The sequence below is a fragment of the Haliaeetus leucocephalus genome, unplaced genomic scaffold, assembly GCF_000737465.1.
Source record: "Haliaeetus leucocephalus isolate CR32 unplaced genomic scaffold, Haliaeetus_leucocephalus-4.0 Scaffold101, whole genome shotgun sequence".
NCBI lineage: Eukaryota > Metazoa > Chordata > Aves > Accipitriformes > Accipitridae > Haliaeetus > Haliaeetus leucocephalus.
This window is the reverse complement of record NW_010972537.1, coordinates 2857645-2881077: the sequence shown is the minus strand read 5'-3', so window position 1 is coordinate 2881077 and position 23433 is coordinate 2857645. Positions and strand designations below refer to the sequence as shown.

At 48.8% G+C, this 23433-nt stretch overlaps 1 protein-coding gene across 1 annotated transcript; it reads left to right on the top strand.

Moving 5' to 3' along the window:
- The first annotated feature begins 6705 nt into the window (after nt 1-6705).
- On the top strand, nt 6706-17868 carry IL2RB (interleukin 2 receptor, beta). The gene is made up of 9 exons (XM_010585419.1): nt 6706-6787; nt 7103-7229; nt 8772-8871; nt 10055-10163; nt 11136-11284; nt 11706-11877; nt 13685-13781; nt 15582-15666; nt 17044-17868. The coding sequence occupies exons 1-9, from the start codon at nt 6706-6708 to the stop codon at nt 17866-17868; spliced, it is 1746 nt and encodes a 581-aa protein (XP_010583721.1).
- The last annotated feature ends 5565 nt before the right edge of the window (nt 17869-23433 follow it).

Sequence of the window (23433 nt, the reverse complement as noted above, 5' to 3'; positions counted from 1 at the left end):
TGTGAGCAAGTTAGTAGGCACTCTGGCCATGTATCTTCAGCATTCAACACCAGGGGAACCCTCAGGGACCTGCACAGACATAATTTAATACTAGAAGTCAATAATGTCCCTACAGACCTGGGCAGTGGACACCTGTGTGCGATGCAGTATCTGTTGCCTGGTCTGTGAATCTCAGTTCTCGATGAAGATGGGAAGATGTTCTTTACGCCCCTTTCTCTGCTGTGGAAATTGAGACGCAGAGAGGATGTGAGAGCTGTACGAATACATCGATAGTCCCATGGGTATGCCACCTTCCTTCCAGTTCACACTGGTGAGTTTTCCATGGCAGGTGTGCCAGGCTGAGGCCATCTGCATACACAGATGCCACAATTCAGCTGACAGAGATTACTTGCCACACTGCTGTGGCTCAAACGCCTGCTGTGCCTCACACACTGTGTCCACAGGCACAGACGAGGGCATAGGTACCGGCCTCCCTCCCTGTTGCTGAGCCCAAGGGTGCTGAGGGACACAGAGTGCCAGGCCCAGGGTGGCAGCCCAGGTCTTCCATGAGCGTCTCAAGGGAGGAACTCCAGGTCTGAGCAGCCCTTGTGGGACCACAAGCACCCATCAGGGAGGCAGGTATCCACAATTAGGAGCTCTCTTAAGCCTTGAGCCTGCTGTGTGGGCTCCAGCCCTTCAGACCAAAGTCTTGACACTGTCAACTTCAACCCAAACGTAATGAAGAGCCAGGGCTCAGGTCCTAAGTGGGGGCATCTTGTGACTGTCCCGTGCTCATGCTCATAAGTTCATAGCTGTGTGTTAGGCAGGCTAAGAGTGAAACTGCTCGAAAGTAGCATGCTTCCCCTCCCACCCTTTTTCGCCCACTTCTCTGGGCCTGTGACCATCACTGTCAGGGAGTGAAAGTGAACACCTCCTCCATCCACTCCCACCTGTGGCCCCAGACTTGCCGCGGGTGAGAGTGCCTGCAAATGTCTCAGCTTCCTACCACTTTTATCTATGTTCTTCCATCGCCTCCAGGGCGAGGGTATCCCTATTGTCGAACTTTTTGTGTATTCATGTGAATATTTGATGTCTTCTGCTTTTATCAGGCAGATCTATCAGGACACTCTCTGTGGGACAGAAGTTGGAAGTGAAGAAACGCAGGAATATCTTCTGCTGTGTAGGCGGGCTTTACGCTTGTTGCCCAGCACGGTTACTCCATTGTGGTACCTGATTCCAGAACTTAAACTCCATTGCTTAAATGACTCTCCACTTAAACGTGGTGGTAGAAGTTAACCTGAGGGCAGCAGTTAGCCTATAGCAGCAATATCCCTAGGGATGATGGAGCAGGAGAAAAAAAAAACCTCTTTAATGTCGGCCCAAGATTGCCATTTTGATACAAAGCAAAGCCTCTTTTAGACTGGTAATTCAATACAGAGCTCACTGATAGACTAAACAGTGGTTCCCCGTAGGGCCATTTTTTACAGACTTTTTTTGGAGTAGAAACACAATTTAAGGGGAAAATAACGGCAGATGTAGAACAACGTCGTAGTTTTGAGAAGCGCACGTATACGAATGGCAGGAAATTCAACGTAAAGGTTATAGTTAAAACAACATTATTTGGAAAGTACCAGAAATAACCTACAGAGTGTCTAGAGATCATCACAGTGTATCCTGTCAGGAAGCGAAATCTGGTGGCCATCAGGGCATCTCTGCCCTTAGCCCCTCACGTCTTGCTGGCTCTGCACCCTTCCCACTGCTCCAATCCAGAGCACCATGGGGACAGGACACCGAGATGGATCTACTGAGCCTTCCACTGAGCTTGCTGCTGGTGAGCTGGGTGGTTTGTAAACCACAGGCAAGGCAACCCAGTTAGCCTGGGACTCCAGTCCCAGCTGAGAGCCAGCAAAGGGAAGGGATGTGCCTAGCCTAACAACAGCTAATGAATTGATGAATCGTTGATAATTTGACACCACGCAATACTTCTGCACTTCACAGTTATTCACTCTCTCTGTTCTCCTGTTCACCTTTGCCATTCTGCAGAGACTTTCAGTGGACATGCAACTGAAAATCAGAAGTTTCAGCAGCACTGCTCTCTAATGAAATCAGAGTGAGGGCAAAAAGACGAGCCTGTGCATAAGTATCTGCCCCAGCCCTGAGGATTTTTAAAACTTATATTGCCCCTGAAACACTGATCTGGCCAACCAAACCTCCAACACTACACTTTTACCTGCTGCTTTAGTACTGAGCAACAACACTGACTAGTGAGTTCGCCCGTCTCAGTCACCATTATGGGGACAGGAAGGTAATCACAAGAACACTTCGCATGTGTTGCTGACAATGTGGTTTTGTTTGGCTTCTCACATTACAAATGGCATCATTCCTAACAACATCGGTGTAAAGGAGATAAAAAGTGCCAAATTCTCAGTAGCACAGCAACCTGAGCAATCAAGTCTGAAAACTGTGTTGACAGCAAGTGTATTTATCTGTATCAGAAGGGGTCTGGACACAGTCAAGGTATCATGCCTGTGTAGGAAACCCTTTCTTACTTATGCCACACAGTTGGTGCTTTAGAACATTTTAAACTGTGTTTCCAGTGGAAATTAAACCTGCTGAGGCTGTCTGTGTCTCCACACAGTGGTGTTTGGCTGTCTGTTAGCTGATTTGTTGGACCATTCCCCCTCTCCACAATTTTGGAAAAGTCAATCAGTTCCAGTCATACTTGACAAAGAGGTATATCCCTTACTACTGTTAAGCAAAGGTGGCTGGATAGAGGAAAGCTGGCTCTCCGTTAGGACCCTCATTGGGAAATTCTTCAATGTGACATCAGTCCTTACCAGATATTAAAAAATCTGCATGAGAATCTATTGGAGACACCCAGATTTAGAAAAGACTCTCCAGTGAACTGGCTGACCAGATAAATCCTTGTTTTCAACTGTAGCAGCTGCTCATCTTCTCTAGGGACTAACTACATGTTAAGTTTTCTTCTTCCACTATTTCAGGTAACACAGTGCAAAACCAACCTCATCTGATACTTACACATTAAAAAAAGGAAAAAAGAAAAAACAGGGAAACTGGGTTTTTTTCTTTTGATAAGCTGAACAATAAAAAATGGGTACTTTGTGCTCTTGCTTTCCCAAAGTGATCTCTGATCTGAAGGAAGGCACAGATTTCTCAGTCTGATGGACAAACAGGAAAAATTATGGTTAACGTGAAAACTCCATTGCAGCTGCAGGGCTGGTGATATCAAGGAGTTACACACAGAGCACTTAATTCCTTCAGGAGAGGACTTCTGTGCCAGAATAAGCTGCATTCATTTTAAGAGTTCCTGGGAAAGGCAGGCTGTGCCCTGATGATACCTGCCATTACAGCTCCACCCTGGTGGGACCCTCCAAGGTGCAACTACCACAGTCAGTGATTTCCAGAGGAGGAGAGCACACAGCCTGTCCTCTCCCCTGCTCCTCTTCAAGAGAGGCTGGCTGGTCAGATTACCCAGTTGCCATCACAAAGGGTGGCCGTGACAGGAGTCTTCAGATGACTAGCAAGAGCATCCAAATGACACCTCTCAGACTCCTGGTCCATGTCATGCGTGGTGAGGAAAGCGGTGTTGCACTCCAGACTGCTGGCTAAGTGAGTGCTTGATGCTGGATTAGCTGCAATGCTCTCCCAGAAATGGCTATGAGGATCTACTGTTGCAACCTCCTTCAAAATGGTTCCGCCCATGCCTCCAAATCACTGTTTCGTTCCAACACTATTTCTTTTTGAGGTCTAATATATTCTGAGATCCAGTCTCTGGGCTGGGCTGCCTGTGACTAAAACCTCATCCTCCTCCCACACCCTTTTTCCACTACCTGAAACCAAGATCCCTTTGTTGGTAAAGGAGGCCCCATCCTCCAGGTTGATAGAGTCCGCAAAAAGGAACTGCCTGGAGACTTCAGATTAGCCTCTGGCCATTTTTGGTCAGCAAAACCTGCTTGGCGGACCCGAGCTCGGGCCTTGAGGTCTCTAGGAGACAAAGGTGAGGAGCACAGAGCGCGGTGACCACCGTGTGTATGAAAGGAGGTTCTCATCACTTGGCCCCACATCAGTGGCCACCTTTGTGAAGCCCAGACCAGACAGGAAACGCGATACGCTGCACTTCAGAGAATTGTGTTTGCGTACGTAAAAAGAGAGATGTGCGGGGACATGTATGCATGTGCACGCCTATCTGTGAACCGGGCAAGCATTGGGCTGGGGGTTTGTGTTTGTCCATCTGTCTTGGCTTGGGATGTGAAGGCAAAGTGTTCTGGGGAAGACGTCTGCCTGTGGCAAAAGGATCTTCTAAAACTAAATGTGCCCTGCAGGGCCTGTGAGCGGTCATCCATCTGTGAGGGTGAGGGCACATAAAGCTTTGGAAGAAGTTGGACGTATTTTTTTGCATCCCTGTCTGGCCTGTTGAATGGACAAGCCATGCCAAACCAGCACTGCAGCTACCGCGGGGTGGTTTTGCCTGTCTGGACTAGCTGTGAGGCTCAGGTTGGAGGAGGTGATTCCTCCTTCTGCGGAGCAAGTGGGGTGCTCGGCTGGGTAGGGAGGCTGCAGGATGGGTGTTCCTGTGGTGTCACACCATCTGCAAGTGTGAGGGTTGTGCCTCAAGCTTGCTCACACTCTGCACTGCCCTCGTTCCACTCCTGCTCTGACCCAGGATGGATCCTCTGAAACTGGGGCACTGATGTGGAGGCTGGTTTCATTCTGGTGTTGCTTAGGTCAATGACTCGAGTTATTTTTCACAAAGCGGTCCACAGTATTTCTGCTGCAAATTGACTCCTATCCAGTTTCAAAGTGATCCTTGCACATGTGCAGACCCCAAGAGTGATATGAATGATCTGTTCGGGTGTCTGAAAGAGGAAGCTATGGGTTTCTTGCTGATGTCCCAAGAGAAGAGGTCCTTCTCTCTCTCTCTCTTTTGCTTCCCAGCAATAGCTACAAACTGGTCCCAGTATATCTGAGTACTGCAAGCTAACACCTGATCCCTCCACCCTTGTTTCTGCACCTATCGCTTTACCAGCAGGAAGTAGGACGTGGTTTGGGGCTTTTTATTCTCGGCCTCGCTAGCCTTTTCGATACTTCAGGGCCTCGTCTCAGTCTGACAAGGCAAGCAAGCGGCAGTTTCCTGTGCAAAGGTGAGAGGGAGAAGACAGAGAGAGACCACGCACATCCGAGAGGAACAGCTCCGCAGCAGAACTGCCAGGCTGGAGGCACCCCTCCTCTCGTGCCAGCAGCGCTGGCTGACACCTGGACATGCACTGAGCTAGGAGATCTGCCTCCATCCCTCTCCCTTTCCCCCGTCCCCGTTCCCCTCACGGTTTGACGTCCAGCACCTGCTTCCATCCAACTACACGACCTGGTCCCCGGGGACTCCCTTTGTCTGGACCGCTCAGTGCCTGGAGCTGGAAGGTAAAGGGGGTGATGCCAGCTCTCTCCCACACGGGGGTGGCTGATCCGAAAAGCGTCTTGGAAGGAGTTTCGGTCTGACAAACTGAATCTTGCTGCTGGGGAGGGCTGAGCATGTATTTATCTCTCTGTCTCTCCACAGTCCTCTCAAATCATACCCCACATCTCACAACTACGCTGCCTGCTTGCTTTCTCTCTCTTTCTCTCCCCTTTTTCTGTTAATGTGTTGTCGTCATGTTTTTCTTCATCTGAACCTAATCTTTTATCACAACGGGAATCGATGATATGCTTCATGCCAGCCTTTTATAAACTCTCTTCCCACTCCCCTGGCAGTCCCAGCAGGGTCCAGTGGGACTCTGTCTTGTTTTGCTCAGCTCTGACTGGGTTTCAGGCTTGCTGCGAGGTGACGGAGGTCCCTTCTGTGGGCAGAGGCAGACCTCAAGGTACGGGTGTCCAGGTGGATGGGGAGAGGGGAAGGATTGGATGAGAAGCCCATAAGCCCAGTCTGTCCAATACGGAGCATGGCTGCATAGGCTTTCTAAGACAAGGAGTCTTTCTGGGTGCCACGGGTGGATGAGGGGTGGTGCAGTTTCCTAATTACAAAGCCAACATTTTCTGCTACACCTAAAAGCACAGCTCCTTCCAAGGCAGTGCGGGGTCTACTTGGTGAGGATGGTGCATGGTTTGTGCATAACTATGTAGTATTTTGTGATATGGTAAAGCCTTGACTTTCCAGAACCTGATAAACTCCTTCTTCTTCCTGATTTCCTCCCTGTCCCAAACAAGCCATTTAAAATCTACCTCCTAAGCCATGGACTCTGCAACTAACTTCTGTCAGTTGCAGGCAGAGACCCCTCTTACTCTGCAAGCACCTAGTTATTTCAACCCTAGGGCTGACCAAAAAAAGAAGCTCTTCAAAGCACAAGCCATGTGCAACCGAGGCAGCACTCTCTACCTTAGTCAGCAAGCAGCCTGAAACAACACACGCAGACTGCTGTGTGCTCACACACGCATTTCCAGAAGGCATTACCCCTGCAAACAGCCCATCTGTGCTGCACTGCGAACGGTTTCAGTGCTGAGCAAAGCACCCAAGGCAAGAAAACAATGAGGTGCTGAGGGAAAAGCACAGACTCCGGAGAAGGAGTATGAGTTTCTGAGCCTGGAAGATCGGCACCGGCTTTGAGCCCTGCCCTAGGACAGCGGATGCCTCCTGTGAGATGACATCTTCCTAATTTGCATTGCTGAGTTATGTTGGGGGGGCGTCTTCTCTCTTTCAGTGTGTCTCCAGTACCGATGAAGCCCTCTTTGCTGCTTCTGTGTCACCTCTGGCTGTTCAGCCTCATGTCTCTCTCACGGGCATCAGACTTGGCACAAGGTAAGAAGTGATTCCCTTCACCCATACCAGCTGGGCGAGCAGGGAGGGGGTCAGCCGGAGGAGTGTGTGCACCACGGTGTGTTGCGGTGCAACACAGCCGGAGGAGGCTGCAATAGTTACAGGTCTCTTATGAGAACATCAGCCTCCAAGGACATAGAGAAGTGAGTGCCTCTGCCTTTCTTACTTGGAGACAGTTATCCAGCAGAGGAGTCAGTCTGTAGTTTGGGATGGGGTAGAACTGTCTGAGGTGATGGTTAATGACAAACATCATTGCTAATTCAGCCACGATGCTCTCCATCTCTTCTCTGCTGGCAGGTGCCTCCAGCCTAACTTGTTGGTATGACTCACGGGCAGCCCTATTCTGTGACTGGAACCCAGGCAGGGACCTGGTTGAAGGAGCATGCCAGCTGGAGATTTCATCAAAGTTAGGTTTTTGTGGCAGGTGGGTGACTGGAGAGGCTGAGGAAAGCCAATGCTTTGAATGAAAAGTGTTTTGGAAAGTTTACCACTTAACAAAAATGTAGGATCCTCGCCGCCAGGTCAGACGTAGTGGAGTCGCAGAGGCAAGGAGCTTTGTCTTGAACTCTGTCTCTGACCCCATTTGGGGTGAGATGCTGGCCCCTGCTCAGAGTTTGTCATCTGACGGTCCCAAACTGTCTAGCACAGCCCATCTTCCAGCTCCATAGCTCTGTCTGTGCTTCATTTTCAAAAAAATCCCTCTTCCTTGGTAGCCATCCTCTGGACTGAAAGGCATTTTCAATGGAAAAAGAGGATGTATAGAGATGGGGTTGGAGGAAGGTGGAATTAAAGTTATACAGAGGCCATTTGCCAGGATGAGCTGGGATGTTGCACCCTGAGTAACAGTAAATGAAGGACAATATTGTTCCCACTGTCTCCCCCAGCCCTTTCATCTCTTTCAATCCATGATGTTTTCCTCTCCCACACATCTTCCAGCAGAGGGGTAGGTGTGTGACCAGTACCACAGTGGGGGCTGGCTGAGTCTCTGTGGTCTCCAAGTATGACATCTCCAGCCAAGAGACTTACCAGCCTTCCCCGGGGCTCCCCTGGGTGCCTGTCATAAGGAGACGCTCAGCATGATTCTGGCAGTGAGTGGGTTGCTTGTGACTGTCATAGAGACACCTCCAACAGGGTGAAATGGGCAAATATATTCTGGGGCCTGGCGCATGGACCTAGAAAGCCAAAAGATTTATGTTGCTCCACGGGTGTGAATCACAGAGGCTGGGGCTGGATTTGGAACTGTGCCATTGCTTGACCAGGGCTTTAGGTTACCACCTCTCCCCACCATCAGCAAGTCCTAGGATTGATCTGACCTTACAGCTGGAGCAGGCAGCTCAGTCTGATACCCCCTCAGCTGCAGCCCCACAGATGGTCTCCCACCCTGTCACCCCCTGTGCCATAGCTCAGTTTTGGCTGTCCAGCCACGCTTGTCAGAGCAGAAGAGAGGTCATGGCGTAGCGCTGCCATGTGTGACGTATGGTCCTGGCTGGCTGGGATGTGACCTGGTTCAGAAGGTGCATCTCGGTCTGTATCTGAGATCCTACAGGACTGTCAGTGGCTTGAAGGAGACCTGTAAACCCTGGAGGGGTTGAAACAGGCACTTGTCTTCCAGGGCCATGTTGGTGCAGTTGTGGGCAGCAGGTGAGTTTGGGGTCTGCAAGCCCTCTGATATCAACAGGAAGCAGAGGAGGTAGCAAGAGGGTTTTGTGTAGACTTGGAAACTGGAAACCTACTGTTATCTTTCGCTTGAAATAACTGGGATACATTGACTCTCCATGTGCCAGTATGTGAAATTTTTCTGAGTGACGCAGTGGGAAGAGAAAGTGGGATTACTTCCTTGCTGTACCCTGTTCAGCAAATATGGTAGGATGCAAAATGCTTTGAAAGGCCTTTAGTGTTATGTAAATTTTGACAAAATACAAAAAAGCCTCCCCAGCTCACTGGAGTTCTCCTGCTTAAAACCCAGATCAATATTCTTACATGACAGATCCGAGCACTGTGAATTACACAAGGCAGAACACACGACAGGACTGAAGTGCAACAAGACCTTCAGCGAAAAGAGTAATGTGAGTAATTCATCTGGGATGTCCTGGCTAATGACAAGGTGGAAAGGATTTGTATGTGGATTTGGGGTGTATAAACAGTGTGACAGCCAGGAGCAGTATAAAAAGCCCAAATCTAATCCCTGACTCCAGTTCTGGAGTTGGGCTTGATGTTGTGTGTTGTTGATATGCATCATCCCTGTGGGTTCCCCTGCAGGAGGGATTAGCTTCATTGTGAGCTGAGCCATGCTGTCCTGACATGTGCTGAAGAGGTGCAGGACAGACAGATCACATGCAGTGTTCCATGTCTCAGCTGGGTTTGGCCCTAATCCCTTCCTCTGAGGAGGGATGGATATCACCACCAGCTCTTAGGTCACCTCTTGACCTCATTTTCCTTGAAGAGGTCAGTACCATTTTCCAGATCATTAACTACTGGGAAGTCTGGTTAGATGTGTCAAATGCAAGATGCAACAGCGACACATCAGTGGAGCTGATGGTGATGCAAATCCTCTAGCTATTATTCTTTGTTTAAAGCAGTCTTTTTTTAGACTCATTATGTACTTTCTTCAGTCATATCCAGAGTTACTGTAGTCCTTGTGTTTTCAGAATAAAACCCCACCCAAATACAAGCTAATTCTCCTTATTGATAAAGTCACAACCAGTTCTAATGATGGACAAGCTTTCTTACATTTGTGCATCGTGCACAAAGACAAATTGCAGGGTTGATAAACAGCTCCAAAATCTTTTCTTTCTATCTAATCAAGCTAATTTCCCTATTGCTTATTTAATACTGTATGATATATGTGGCCCTTTAGTATCATTGCATTTCAAGAGTAATATTTAATACTAATGTCATCTCAATCTTACCAATGAACAGAAAATGTTTTAGTAAAAATACGTTTTCTCAATGAATGTCACTTATAGGAAGTAACTTTTTTTCTGCTTAGTCAGCACATACAGCAATCCTAGGAAACTAGCATATCACAATATTTTGTGCCCTTCTTGCCAATGAACAAAAAAAATCCAACCACATGAAGTATAAATCTTTGGTTCCTCACTTGCCACTGAGGCTTATGCCTTTCAGTCACAAATATCATCCATATTTATTGTCAAGTATTCCTAAACCTCTTATACACAGGCAATGCTTAGAAATATGAATGCTTATTGATGAGGCTTCAGTGTCACTAACGGTAAATTTTCCTTGCAGACTCAATGCTTCACCGCTTCAGACCGTCTTACCATTTCTGTCCATTGCCACATTGGAGAGAATAAGTCTATACCTGTGCAAATAGAAGATTTCAGTCCACTTGCAAATAGTGAGTACTCATCTGTCTTGCAGTCTCTGAAGCTTCCCCACAAAATGATAGCTCATTTCTCTTCCCCATCCACCCCTATGCAATACCTATAGCTGATTTTAGACTTGTGTCTTTTCCTTGTCCTCTGCTACAACTAGCACAGATAAACCACATTGACTTCTGCCACTTGCACCTCTAACATGCAGTATCATGCCAGTCACTTCCTATCCTGTCCTGTATCTGGGACACTGTTAAATTAGAGTGCTTTGCACTAGGAGTTCTGGCTTCAAACAGGCAATGACAGCTCAGCTGACCTCCTGAAAAATGCGTGCTGCAGGAAGGAGGGAAAGTTTTGCTGTTCTTCCCCTGCCCCTCCTACCAGATATGTGCTTCCACCCTCCTTTAAGCCAGCTTTGGCATGCGTCACTCTTTGCTGAAAGGATTCAACTCACTAATCCAGCCGAAAAACATCTGCTTGGGTCATTTGTTTGCTGGTCGTGTGAGTTTACATGGCTCAAGGAGACACCAAAAGAGCTGCTGCAAGGTGAGGCATAAGAAGGCATGGCTGGAGTCAGGGATTGGGAAGGATCAGCCTAGACAGTCTGTGTAACTCCATCCCCCGTGGCTGTAGCTCTCTGAAAGAGCAGCTGGGAAGCAGCTCTCTCCCCAACCATGCTCCATTCCTGCCCTTGCAATTGCCTTGTGGATCACCCTTACAGGGTAGGATGCATGGCCATGTGGGATTGATTGCACTCACAGGAGGAGCTGCTTTTAACAGAGTCCAGAGGCAACTGTGGTCTTTTGCCATCAGTGACAGTGGGGAAGAAGGAGGAAGAGAGAGGGGGAACTCACTAACCATCTCTTGTGGCTGTGGCTGGCTGGAGTCTGTGAGCGCAGCCAAGACACCAACCCTGCTGCGGTGGGGTTTGTGGTGGAGTCTTGTTATGGACAGATAGTGCAGAGGTGTCAGCCCTGCTCCTTCTCTCTTTTCAGTAAAGCTGAGGCCTCCAGAAGATCTTCAGCTGGTTAGCAAATCTGAAAACACCTACAACTTAACGTGGAGCCTGAAAATTTCCTCTCACTATTTGAATGGGGAGCGGGAATACCAAGTGCGGTATCGAGCCACAAGTCAATCCTGGGAGGTGAGTATAGATGGAGGTACTAAGACCTGTCACCATACGAATCCTGGTCTTCTTTACATCACCCAGGACTTGCTCCTGGACCTCTGCTGAGGGCAAAACCAGTTTTGGTGAAGCTGGAGAGCAGATGACACCCCCCGCCCCTTTTATATGTGTCACCTGCTGCCAGCATTTGGTGATGACATGAAAGCAGACACGAATCCTGTTTTACTTAGTGCTGCCACAAAGAAATCCAGACAGCTCCAGGAAAGACCTGAAAGGGATGAAAAAAGCAAAGCAAAGAAGAATTTTCCTGCAGGGTGAACAAGCAATGCACAAGGTGTAGGGATCTGAGACAAGTCCTCTCTGAGGGCCTTGGAAGAGATGGGTGCATGAGGCTGTAAGCCAGGGTGTTGATGATGCTCTAATTTTGCCCTACTCCCAGGAGGCCAGGATCTTCACCATTCTGCAGGACCAGATGTGGGTGGTGTTTGAGAGCCTCTCACCCAACTCAAAATACGAGGCAGCTGTCCGTGCAAGGCCAAGCGCCTCAGGTACCTACAAAGGCGTGTGGAGCGACTGGAGCAAGACGATACTGTGGAGGACACATGCTGACCGTAAGGATCAGAGTCAAGCAGTCTCACTTGGAGGGGAAAATGGGGACTCGGGGAAAACAAGGTAGAAGGGCCAAAGCAGGCTGAGAAGCTGGAAGAAGATGGGTAGGGAGGATTGTGTTGACCAAAGAGCAGTAGAAAGGTTGGAAACAATCTGGCCTTCCTAATCTGTTAGGTCAGGCAGGCTCAACAGGGCTTAAGGGCAAAGACCCTCCCCAACCCCAACACAGCCCCTGTGACTTCCAGAAGCCAGGCAAAATCCACAAGATGTAAATCAGGGACTGCTTCCCCAGAGCAGTAAGGCCAGATGTCTGACCTGCCAAAGCAGTGGCCAGGACTGGCGTTTTCCCAGGTGCTAATGTGACCTAGGAACATAAATCCAGCTTTCTAAAATGGCCCAGTTCATTGGAGCCATTGATCAGTGAAATGCAGTGAAACAGAGAGCTCAGCTCCTGAACCAAAGGACACCTGAGCCTAGGAAGCAAAGTCTCACGGAGAATGGAAGAGACTTACAAGCATGTTAAGTCCCTTCCAAAAAGGTCTGCTGGGACTGGCATCAGTCACTGCCTTGAACCACAGCACAGAGGACACCTCCGGCCTTGAAAGATAGTGCCCTGAGCAAGTCTTTTCGGTGAGTCATTGGCTGTGGTTTCTGTCATTTCTTTTCCAAAAAATAAGCAGATAGAGGTTATTCCTTCTCATGTCATCCCCACTCTGCCCCTGCTCAGCCCCTCCCTGTTGTGCCTGGTGCTGGTATAAACAGAGGAGCTATGTTTAGAAAGGGCACTGTATTGCTGTGGCGATCAAATTTTGACAGCGTGTGATGTCAATGAATAGGATACAGCCGCAACCAGTTGTCATAGCAACCAAGACCCAAAGATAACCAGGGTACCAGAGGCAGAGGAGACAAAGTGATCTGAGTAGCATCTCAAGGACAGGCAAAGAAAGGATGTCCTAAAAATGCCTCCTCCTTCTTGTATTTTTCTCACAACTACTCCAGAGATGCTCTGCAGGCCCAGACCAAGGGACACTAGGGATGGAGGGACATGAGGGGGCAGGCAGAGGAGACAGGCACCAGAATAGCAAGACCAAGCAAAGGTGTATGGGGGAGATGTGTGTGAAAGAGATAGATTAAGAAAAGTTTGAGATGATGCCAGACAAGCCTGAGGAGTGCTGGCAGCGCTGGCAATCTGGGAACTCAGTTTCTTTCTCCTAACCCTACAATCCAAGTACTAAAATATGGTGGAAAGCTGTAACCTTCCTAGCCTCCTAAAGCTTTCCTGCACCTCTCCAAAGAAAGAATCCAGACCCTTGACCCCTAACCTTCTCCATCCTTGGTCTTCCTGCCTTCTCAAAGACCCATGAACCCCGTGACTCTGTCTCCCCAACGACTCATAATGTTGTTTCAAGTCTCCAGTCCCAGTTAAGCTGATTCTAGGACCCTCTGCTTTCCTTTGCAATGAGACAGACAGGTTGATGGACACTTCAACCAGTAGGCTGTGGCACTTCATCTGTGGCAACCCCCAGCTGTGGTGCTGTTATGAACAGGGAGTTCAAGCTGTTCAGCACAAATTATCTATTAAGCAATGCCAAGCAGACTCTGAAACCCATAGCAGCTCAAAGGCATCCTACACAATTTATAATAAAGGCCCTGTATATTATAATTTTGTACAGTTTTATAATATTATATAAAATTATAATAAAGGCCCACTTTGATCACCTTGAACAGCCACACTAGGGCTGCAGCTCCTGCCTCCAGTATCCTGACTAAATTTTCACAGCAACTCCCTCATTCTCTCTCATTTTGCAGAAACATCCCGGCCGGTCCTGCCAGCTCTTATAGTGAGCAGTTGCATCTTTGTGATCATTGGGACTGCCTTCCTTATTAACTTACGGACCCTGAAATGGTAAATGGGAATCAAATTTTCCTCTCCTATATCTTGTGTGTCTTCTCAAAACCTGTGTTATTTTTCACTTGGCATTACTCAGGATAGACAGCGACTGAAATATATGGTTTATAGCCCAGCCTTTTGAGGCTGACATTTGTCTGGGGACATATATCACCACCAAGATGATGTGGTTTCCCCACCATCATGGTATTGTGCTGCGCTCCTGTGATCTGGTGCCATGCCCTGGCTGAATTAAAAACAGTCACCACAGCATTTCTGTTGTCCAGGGGTTAAGTGGTGTTCCCCGGCAGGGATGCACCAAAATTGCCTCTTAAAAAGCAGGCCACTGGGTTGAGCACTCCCTCAGTAGAGAGGACCAGGCAGCCTAGGTACTGCTACCTTCTCATTTAAACACTCCCAGAAGAGCTCAGAAAGGACGTGGTGACATTTGGGCTGTAGGCAAAATTCTTGAGTGAGGAGTACAATTCTTCCTCTCCCTGGTCTGTGCAGTCCTGAAGTCTCTCATCACATGCTGGTAAACCTCTATGTGATGTTTTAAAGATCTCTTTTCCAGCATTTCTACCTAGACACTGCTTTTTCTCAGAACTGAAAACATCTCACAAGGTTACCCCGTGCAATAATAAGGAAAGTGACCTGTCAGCATGGCGAGGTTAGAAATGGCCGCAGGTTTTTGCATCTCAGGACGGGGGCGAAGAAGCAGGGTGCTGATGTTCATGGCAGGGAGCAGGGAGAAATATTCTCAGGAATGAGGCAGCAGAGGCTGGATGGCTTCTCTGTAAGGAAAGAAGGAGAGGCATGCTGGAGGAAGATGGATACTCAGAAAGTCACTCGTCACTGTGTTTTACCTTGAGTCATAACACAAAGGTGAGGAAGTGCTAACTATATGGCACAGAGAGATAAAAAGGCCTCCTTTCTCCATGGAGTATAATTAACCTGGGGGAATTGGATGGAGGTTAATGCTGAGGTAAGATCCAAGGAAGGATTAGACATGCATGAATAAAAATAGCATCTGCAGTGATGTAAGGTAGTTTATATGCAAGAACTAGCAAATTCTGATGCTTCAGAGAGTACACTGATTGCCTCTGGAGGTCAGGAGGGTCTTTCCTCAGAGCATCCCACAGCAAAGCTTCAGCAAAGAGCTGACAGGATCAGCCAACCTCTCCAAGGGACTGAGGAGCAGATTAGATCACTTCATGCTGCCTCAGGATGACAACACACTGGTTCCAGTAAAGTAGAGGCCTCTGGACTGATGCAAAATGTACTCACATGGCTTGCACGGCCAGCACGTCCTACCTATACCATGCAGCATCCTGCTAACAAGGCAGAGGGTTGTGGTACAGCTTTGCCAGTGGTGGTCCTGCTCAGGATACGTGGTCCTCTGAGTCATTGTGGTGGCAGCAAAGCAAAGAGGGGACAGATGACAGCAGCTGGAGCTTGGAAAGGAGAGAGACCTGCCCAGCTTGTCATCAGGACAGGGGCTCAAGGGGGCAGGTGGAGAGGTTAAGGTGACCCGCCAAGGCAGGGAAGAAACCAGTGAGCTGTTGGTCATGCTTCCCCAGGGAAAAGGCTGAGGGCAGTGTATTTTCCAATGTCAGGTTTAACTGCCTCATCTCTACACCTCTCATCCCTCAGTTAGTGTCTTTCAGGCCACTCAAGAGTAAGGAGAGCCCTTGGGCTTGTTCTTATTTTACCTCCCCCCACACCAGGGTAGTACCCATGAGCTGCATACCCCCACCACAGTGCCAGATTGGTCAGGATCAGGCCCTGCTTCATTCCTCTTCATTCTCTCTTCTCAAGGTTTAAGAAGATCCTGAAGATTCACATCCCAGACCCTGACAAGTTCTTTCCCCCACTCGTTTCTGTTCACGGAGGTGACATTCAGGTATGGGACTGGGGATGGAGCCATGTGGTAATGAGGGAAAGGAGGGTCCAGCTGCACGTGCCTGGGACAGACAGCTCCTTGTCAGACCTACATGTGCACGCACGACGCATGTGCCTGTAGCACCAGCTGCTGGGTTCTCTGCTCGGGTTTTATTTTCTGACCTTCTAAAACTTGACATGCGGCTGAGGCATCTCTAATTACAGAACTGAGAAACGGCAAACCACGCAAACCTCAGCGCTCTGCTCCCCTAACAGGGAGGCTGAGAGAAAACAAGGGACCTGCGGAAAACAGGGGAGCTTGGTCTCTCAGATGCCCTTCTGCCCCACTTTGGTCTCTCCCTGCCTGCCCTAGGCTGGGTGGCTCTTCCCCAGATTTCCTGCTGTGATCCCCTCCTCCTGGCTGTGAGCCTTTCCTCAGCTCCTAATGTAAATTGCCATCACGCTGGATGGCACTTAGCTGTTTTCTGTATCCTTGTTGTCTCTTTCCCTTCTTTCTCCACCCCCACTTTCTCCCTTCCCCTAATCTCTCCGTAAGTATGGGCAGCTGCAAGGAGACAATTATCATTCTGTGCAGTATTAAAGGGAGTGGCAGATGCAAGACGTGGGAGGTGATCCCAAGGGGCATCTTGCTTTAAGAAGAATGGAAACAAACTGCAGAGGGTCCAGAGGACACCAAAGCTTTGGAAAAGCCTAAGTGCAAAAAGCCTTAGAAAGCTTAAACTACAGGGGAAGAGTGCAGAGTAGGGGGGCGGGGGTGTGCAGCAGGCACTGAAGACACTTTCTCAGTGCAGAAAGAACTAGAAAAATTGGCTTTACTGGCCATAAAGGCAATGAAGTTGGATGTTATGAAAACCAGTTTATTTTTAAGGATAATGATGCACTGCAGGATGCCACTCATGGTGAGTGTGCAAATCTAGGCACAAGGGGCCTGGAAGAGCACTTTAGACAAGAAATCTGCATACGGCCATCTAGATGTATCAGAAACTGGTTCAGCACCTGGGAATAGATTGCATGAGATGCATCTCAGTACTGCTTTTCATGTTTCTACCTTCGCTTCATCTTATGGCCTTGTAATTTTTTTTCTTCCTTTCACTTTAATCCTCCATCTTCTGCTCCCCCCTCCAGAAATCTCAGAACATAGGCTTGCAAGATCCGCTCTTGATTTCAAAGTGACAGAAAGATATACTTTCTCAGAAAATCCTGCAGATGAGACATCATGAATGTGAATTTCCCTCCCCACCACCTCCAGCAACTCTTGCTTGGACAGAGAAAAGGTCACTTGATTGCTGTGGGTGCTCAGGAGAAGAAACCTTTGGTTCCTCACTGAGTGTTATACTTTGGGGGTAACAGTCTCTCTCCTGTGTTTCTTCCCCATCAGAAATGGCTCTCCTCCCCATTCTCCACATCTTCCTACTGTGTGAACAGCACAACCCCAGAGATCTCCATGCTCGAGGTGATGCAGAAGACTGAACAGGAATCCCAGTTTCTACTTTCCAAGGGGACGCTGACTCCTGATCCTCCCTTAGAAACTAGTGGGCACTCTGTATCCAGCTGCTTCACCAACCAAGGCTACTTCTTCTTCCACCTTCCCAGCTCCTTTGAGATCGAGCCCTGTCAGGTCTACTTCACCTATGAGCCTTTTACCCAGGAGGGCAGTGGCAGCAAGGATGGCGAGTCTTACCATGCTTTCTCCTCCCCAGACCTCTGCACACTGGCAGAGGACATGCACTCGTTGTCCCAAAACTTCCTCCACTGTATCAAGGCGACCCGGGGCTTCCAACGTAGCTCCTTTGTAGAAGAGTCAGAAGGTGAAGCCCAGCGGGCCATGGCTATTTCTGGGGCTCTCCAGTCAAGTGAAGACACCTCACCAACACCAGTTCTGAAACAGGATGAGAAGGTGGTGGACAAAGCAGCTTTACAACCTGCTGAGGCCCTGTGCCAGCTGGACACTGACTCTCCTGACCCACCAGACCCGCGTGACAGCCATACTATCGATATAACGGAGGGGAGTGGGAAGGCAGGTCCTCCGATTGACCCCTGTACACCAGGAGAACATGCTACCTCTTTCTCTCAACCTCCATCTCTAAAGCAAAGCCAGGATGAGCATCCATGCAGAATAGCCTTCTCCAGCCAGGTCCCAAACACTGGTGCCTACCTTTCTCTGAGGGAGCTCCAAAGCCAGTACAGCCATTGCTCCGTCTAGGATCTGCCTGGAGAAAACCCACAGGTGGGAAAGGCCTTTTCTGCAGGGAAGACTAGATAGACAGTTTTTCTAGTCAGGACACGAACATGTGTTCAGCATCAAACCTGTGGGGACTGTTCTTTAATGATGCTGGAGAACACAGTTACTCTACAGGGCTGCAAACCAGAAAAGGCATGGGATGGACAAGGTGTAAATTCATGGGTGGCTGCATGGGTAGTGCTAGCTCCCAGGATAAAATGCTGGAGAAACAGATCACTGAACATGAGAGGACATTTTGCATGGAGAACTGGGCTAGTGGACAGTAAAGCAATACATGGAGAATGATAAAGCCATATTAAATCTGTTCAGTGGCTATACAGCTAATGGAGACACAGAAGCCTGATTCTTAGGCATACATGCCAACAACGACTCACCTTCATAACTGAACCTGTTTCTCTGCTATTACTGGATCCAATGGCACAGAAACCCCTTCTCATTCTGCTTAAGTGCCATCCCGAACCTCACCAAGGTGCCATCACCCCACCAAACCAAAAAAAGTTTGTTTTTTCCTTCCCAGCTCCCAGCAGGAGGCTGTGACAGCATTTCCATGCTCTGCATCTTGGTGTAAAATAGCACTCAGCTTTGAAGCTCAGCAAGCACATGGTCCATTTGCCTCATCCCAGCCTAAAAACCTCTAATGGGAGGGAGAAATGCCTGAAGAGGTAGATATGAGATTTTGTACAAGGAACAGTAGCAATGCCAGTCAGTGCTGGGGCCGATGATGAAATGGATGAAGATATCTCCTCCTAACTAACCAAAGGTGTGATTTTTTTCTGTGATGTCCCCAATTCAGGTTTTAATCAGAGATTACATTTTGCACTACACAGCCCAGCTTTAGACTCGAGTCTCTAAGGTCAGCTCAGAGCCACAACTGTGTCAGCTGTCTAAGCAACGCAGTGTAAAAAGAAATCCCCATTATTGGGTTAAAAATACTGGGGAAATCCCCTTCCCCCTCCTTCTTTCCCCCAGGTCTGATGATGGCAGTAAAAAGAACGCACACAATTTCCCATTCTTGCTGCAATATTTTTCATGAAATCGAAAGCCTCTCTGCCCTGCTGGCAAAATACAGTTATTTGACTACGATAAGCTGATTGCAGAATAGTTCATCCCACATCCTGTATTAGTGGAAAACATCGCAACGGTGCTGCCCATTCCTTCCATTGCTCAAGGGAAACCATTGCCTAATTAGCGGCAAAGATGTGGTGAACGAGCCCAGAAAACTAACCCACGAATCAGCACCTTTGCTGAAAAGAAAACCTCAAGCCACTCACAAAGAATGGGGATAGCAAAGACTACCTTTTTTTTTTTTTCTTTTTCCTCTGCATTTGCTGATCTGGGTTGAGAGAAAGCAGCACACCACAGAAGAAAGCTGGCAAGGCAAAGGAAGACAAGATGTTCTGGTTACATCCATCCCTGCATTCAACATCTGTACTGCCTGTCTGCTTTCTTGCCATATTTCTGGAATATTCAGCAGTGGGAAAATACCAGCCCTGTGCTAAACATCTTTCTTCTAAGAGTTTTATATCAAACAGGTCAAGAATATCGAACTTCTCGGTACTTCTGTCACCCCTGTGACTATCACCCAGGACTAATTCTTCCCTACTTCTGCCTGTACAAGCACTGAGCTTCCCCTTTGTCCTGGTCCCACACTGTTACCTGACCTTGCATTATGCAGCCTGAATGTCATTATGAGTCCCAGCTATGGGTCACCCGCTGGCTTGGATTTCACCTCAAAAGAGCTGCTCAAAGATATTGAGCCTGCCTGCAGCTGAGAGGGCTCAGGGAGCTATATTTCTCCTCTCATCAGCTTCTTCACCACCTGCATCAAGACATGGACTGCTCTGCTGTCTCCAGGAGACAGCATGTGAAGAAGAACCCACAGCTTCCCAGATAAGGAAGCACAAGGCTTGCCCAGCTGTTTGCTGTTCTTTGAGAATCTTCCAGGATGAACTTCAAGAAGAGACACTGAATCCCAACTTGCTATATTACATGGGCCAAGTATCCTGGTTGTACTGATGGTTATCCTGTCCTAATATAGATCTTCATAAGCTTTTCAACTATTCTTGCTGCTAAGATGAGTACGAGAGAAAAACCTTGCCTTTTTGTAAATAAAAGAAACATTAAGGAATCTACAGTGTTTTTCTGTACTTTGGGGTGGGGGGAAAGGATTAACAGCTTTTCTAAATAGGGGACTAGGCAAAGCTTTGCTCGGACCAATATACCTTTAGCCTCCTTCCTACTCCCTTCCCCAAGGGAATCAGCCACCTAAACCAGAAAGCAGAGCTGGAGGTGATCCTGCTGCAGGTCCCTGAGGACCATCCTGCTGGCTCAGTATCCCCCCCCTCCCCTCCCTTGTGAAAAGGCTGACAGCTTCGGAGCTGGCAAGCTGTTAGCACTGCATCTGCAGCCACGCTGGGTGTGAATGTGTGACACACTGCAGCAGGAAGTGCTCGACATCAGATCTGACGATAACCGGACCTTTCTTCCAGGAAGACAAGATCATGTGGCCTCATCTGTGAGTAACCCAGGTTGTGAATACCAAAGGCATAACACACTCAGTGATACGGGGCCCTTTCTCTGCTGGGTCCCCAAGAGCTCTTTGGAAATGTCACATGGGGAGCGGTCCCCTCTCAAGCCGCTGCGAATGCGCAGTGTGTGGTTTGTAAAACCACAGAAAAATGCTACTACGGTGTCCATCAGTACCAGAAGCAAACCAGAGCTGAATGCCAGCACCATGCGGAAAAAATTGCACTAACAGCCACAGGCATGAGTCCTCTCTTTATCTTAAGCCCAGAGGCAGCTAAGATAGCTGTCACTCCGCTCATCTCCTTTCCAAGATACCTTGTTCATAAATAGGCAACATCATTCTCAGCCCCCTCCCACATTCCTTCCTTTTTTTTACTGTGGAGAAGCAGAAAGTAAAGGGTACTTGCAGTACAGATATTCCTCTGAAGTCAGATCTGATCAAGGTTTTGGGTCCTTGGTTGATTCAAAAGCCTGTGGTGATAGATGTGGTATGCTTGCTTAGATAGATCAGATTGAGATTCTATATTTTTTGTTCTGCTGAAAAAAACAGAGGAGGATGCTTCTTTACAGGAAAGGTGGATACAGAAAAGTAAGGTCTCTGGCATTGGGAAATACCCTCAGCTGGTTTCTGACCCACTGTGTCAAGCCCTCATAGTGTAAGCCTGGGAAAGGCATATACGAACACATATATGCCTAAAGATGCAGCTAGTCCCCAGTTATCTGGGGAAATTTTGGCTCAAAGTAATTTTCAAAAGCAAAGTCTGGTCTCTTAAATCTCTTGAGCAGTTCTGAAAGCATTTCTTATTGTCATTGCATGCCTCAGTTTCCCATATGTACAGCAATGAGTTAGTTGGGATAACCACGCTGACATTCCCAGTCAAACACTGCAGCTTTTCATCCACCTTTAACATTTATCTTCTAGAATCCACCATGAGGCAACTACAGCAATGGCTTTTAGTCTTCTTGCAGTCCCAGACTAAACCTGAACCAGTGGCAGAGCTGAAAACAGCTATCCCTGCCCAGCTCTCAAAATGAGCCCAAATGAGCCCTGGCCCAAATGAGCTCAGCCCCAGGTCAATGCCACTGGCTGGAGCTCAGCCTTAGGTCAAGAGTCGTCCATGTCCCCGTCCCCTCCACCCATTTATTGACAGAATAAGTCTATTTACTCTGCTCTAGCTGGAGTGTGGTTGCTTTTTTGTGAAAAACAAAGGGGCACGTACACAGCTGCGGGGCTGTAAGCAGAACGTGGTACAGGCAAGGTAGGTGGGAAGGACCTTGAGCTAGAAGAAAAGCAGATGCCACAGGGAAGAGTGAGTGGCGGTGCGACAGAGCACAGGGAGCCCAGTGTCGGGAGACTGGGCAGCGAGAAGTGCAAGAAGACCAGGGGGACGCTTGCAGGTCGGGACTGAGAGACGCCGTGCTTTGCTTTTATCTGCATGACCACTGCGGTAACCGGACCCGCTGTCTACTGCCATCTTCCCTCCTTCAAGCGATCTACACCTGCCAGCCAGCATCTGCTCCATCCCTGTGCTGGGGAGCACATACCCTGCGTTTTGCCTCTCCCTTCAATGGGACCAAGGAGGGTAGCTAAGAAATACAGCAGTTGCTCAGCAACTCCCTGTCCCCTGAGGAGGATAACGTAAGCTATCTGCACCAGCCTCCTGCGTTGTTCTTCTCTGCACAGCTGGAGGTGCTCCTACCCTGACTTCTTCCAGGCTCCCCCTGCAGATCTTCTCCCCCTGCAAGCCTCCAAAACCTCCATTTCAGAAGAGAAAAAAAGCCGTTGTACGGGGTGTGCTGACCCATCGCGACAGGACAAAGGCCGAGCTGAAGGGACATGGCATCAGGTTATTGATCGCTGAGGAGACTTTGAGCTTGGGTAAATAGATGTTCTCCTCTCTCCCCCACCTCCATGCGTGTGTGAGCTGGCTTGCGTAGGGGGTGTGGGCCAGGCTTTACAGGCGGCAGCAGTCTTCAAAGGTAGGTCTGCAGCTCTGGGGGAAACCCCGGTGCCTACCATCAAATCTTCTAACAAAGAGACTCTTCTGCTGCTGCTGCTTCCTGCCCTCCTCCCTCCGCCCCTCCGTCTGCGGTTCTTTGCTTGTGCCTGCTGTTTCTGAAGGGATGCTGCGATAGCGGAGAAGCGCCCTTGCTCTCCTGGACCGCCCCAGCTGGTTCATTGGGGAGGAGATGCTCCCCAGGGGTTGCACGGAAAGGTGACCCACGAGAAGCAAGGGAGGGCAGCCTGTGCTGGGCCTGTTTGTACCACGTGCCTCTCTGCATTAGAGCAAGCAGATGTGCAGCTGATTGTCCAAGTGCTGATGTTCACCAAGCTGGGTTTAATGTTCCAGGGTGAGTTACCTGGCAGTTACGTTCTGCAAGTGTTTCCATGTTGCAAGGCAGCCTGGAGGGCTTAGAGCTGAGTAACTGGGGGGAAAGCAAGGAGATAGAGAAGCCCACTTGACCCTATCGTGTGAACGCTCCATGGCATCCACGCAGGCTAAAATGTGCATGAAGCCAAACATCTCTTCCCACATCTGCAGCAAATCCCTCCCATGCACTTATGCCCCCATGCACCACTGGGCACTGAGACGACTCACAGACACGTAGACAGGGCATGGGCATTCCCCAAGACCTCTGTGCCCTCTCACGTGGACATGTTCACATCCCTTTCCTCTCCAGCCATAGAAACACAGAAAGTCTGGGGGCAGCCATGCACTGGGGGATGGCAGAGGAAAGGAGGAGGAAGGTGGGTGAGATAACCAAGACTAACATGGTTTTCTTGGGTGATGGCATTTCTTACCCTCAGAGTCTGGGACTGATGAAAGGGGAGCAGTCAGGAGGAAGCAAAAGAAGCAGCCTGGGTGAGAGAAGGGGCAAAGACAGACAGAAGGTGTCCCCTGGCACAAGCGGAGGGTGGTAGAGGGCTGAACATTATTCAGGTTATACTCTCTCCTCACTAGCTCAGCTAGTGAGTTAGTGCCAGCATGGGCTTAGCTC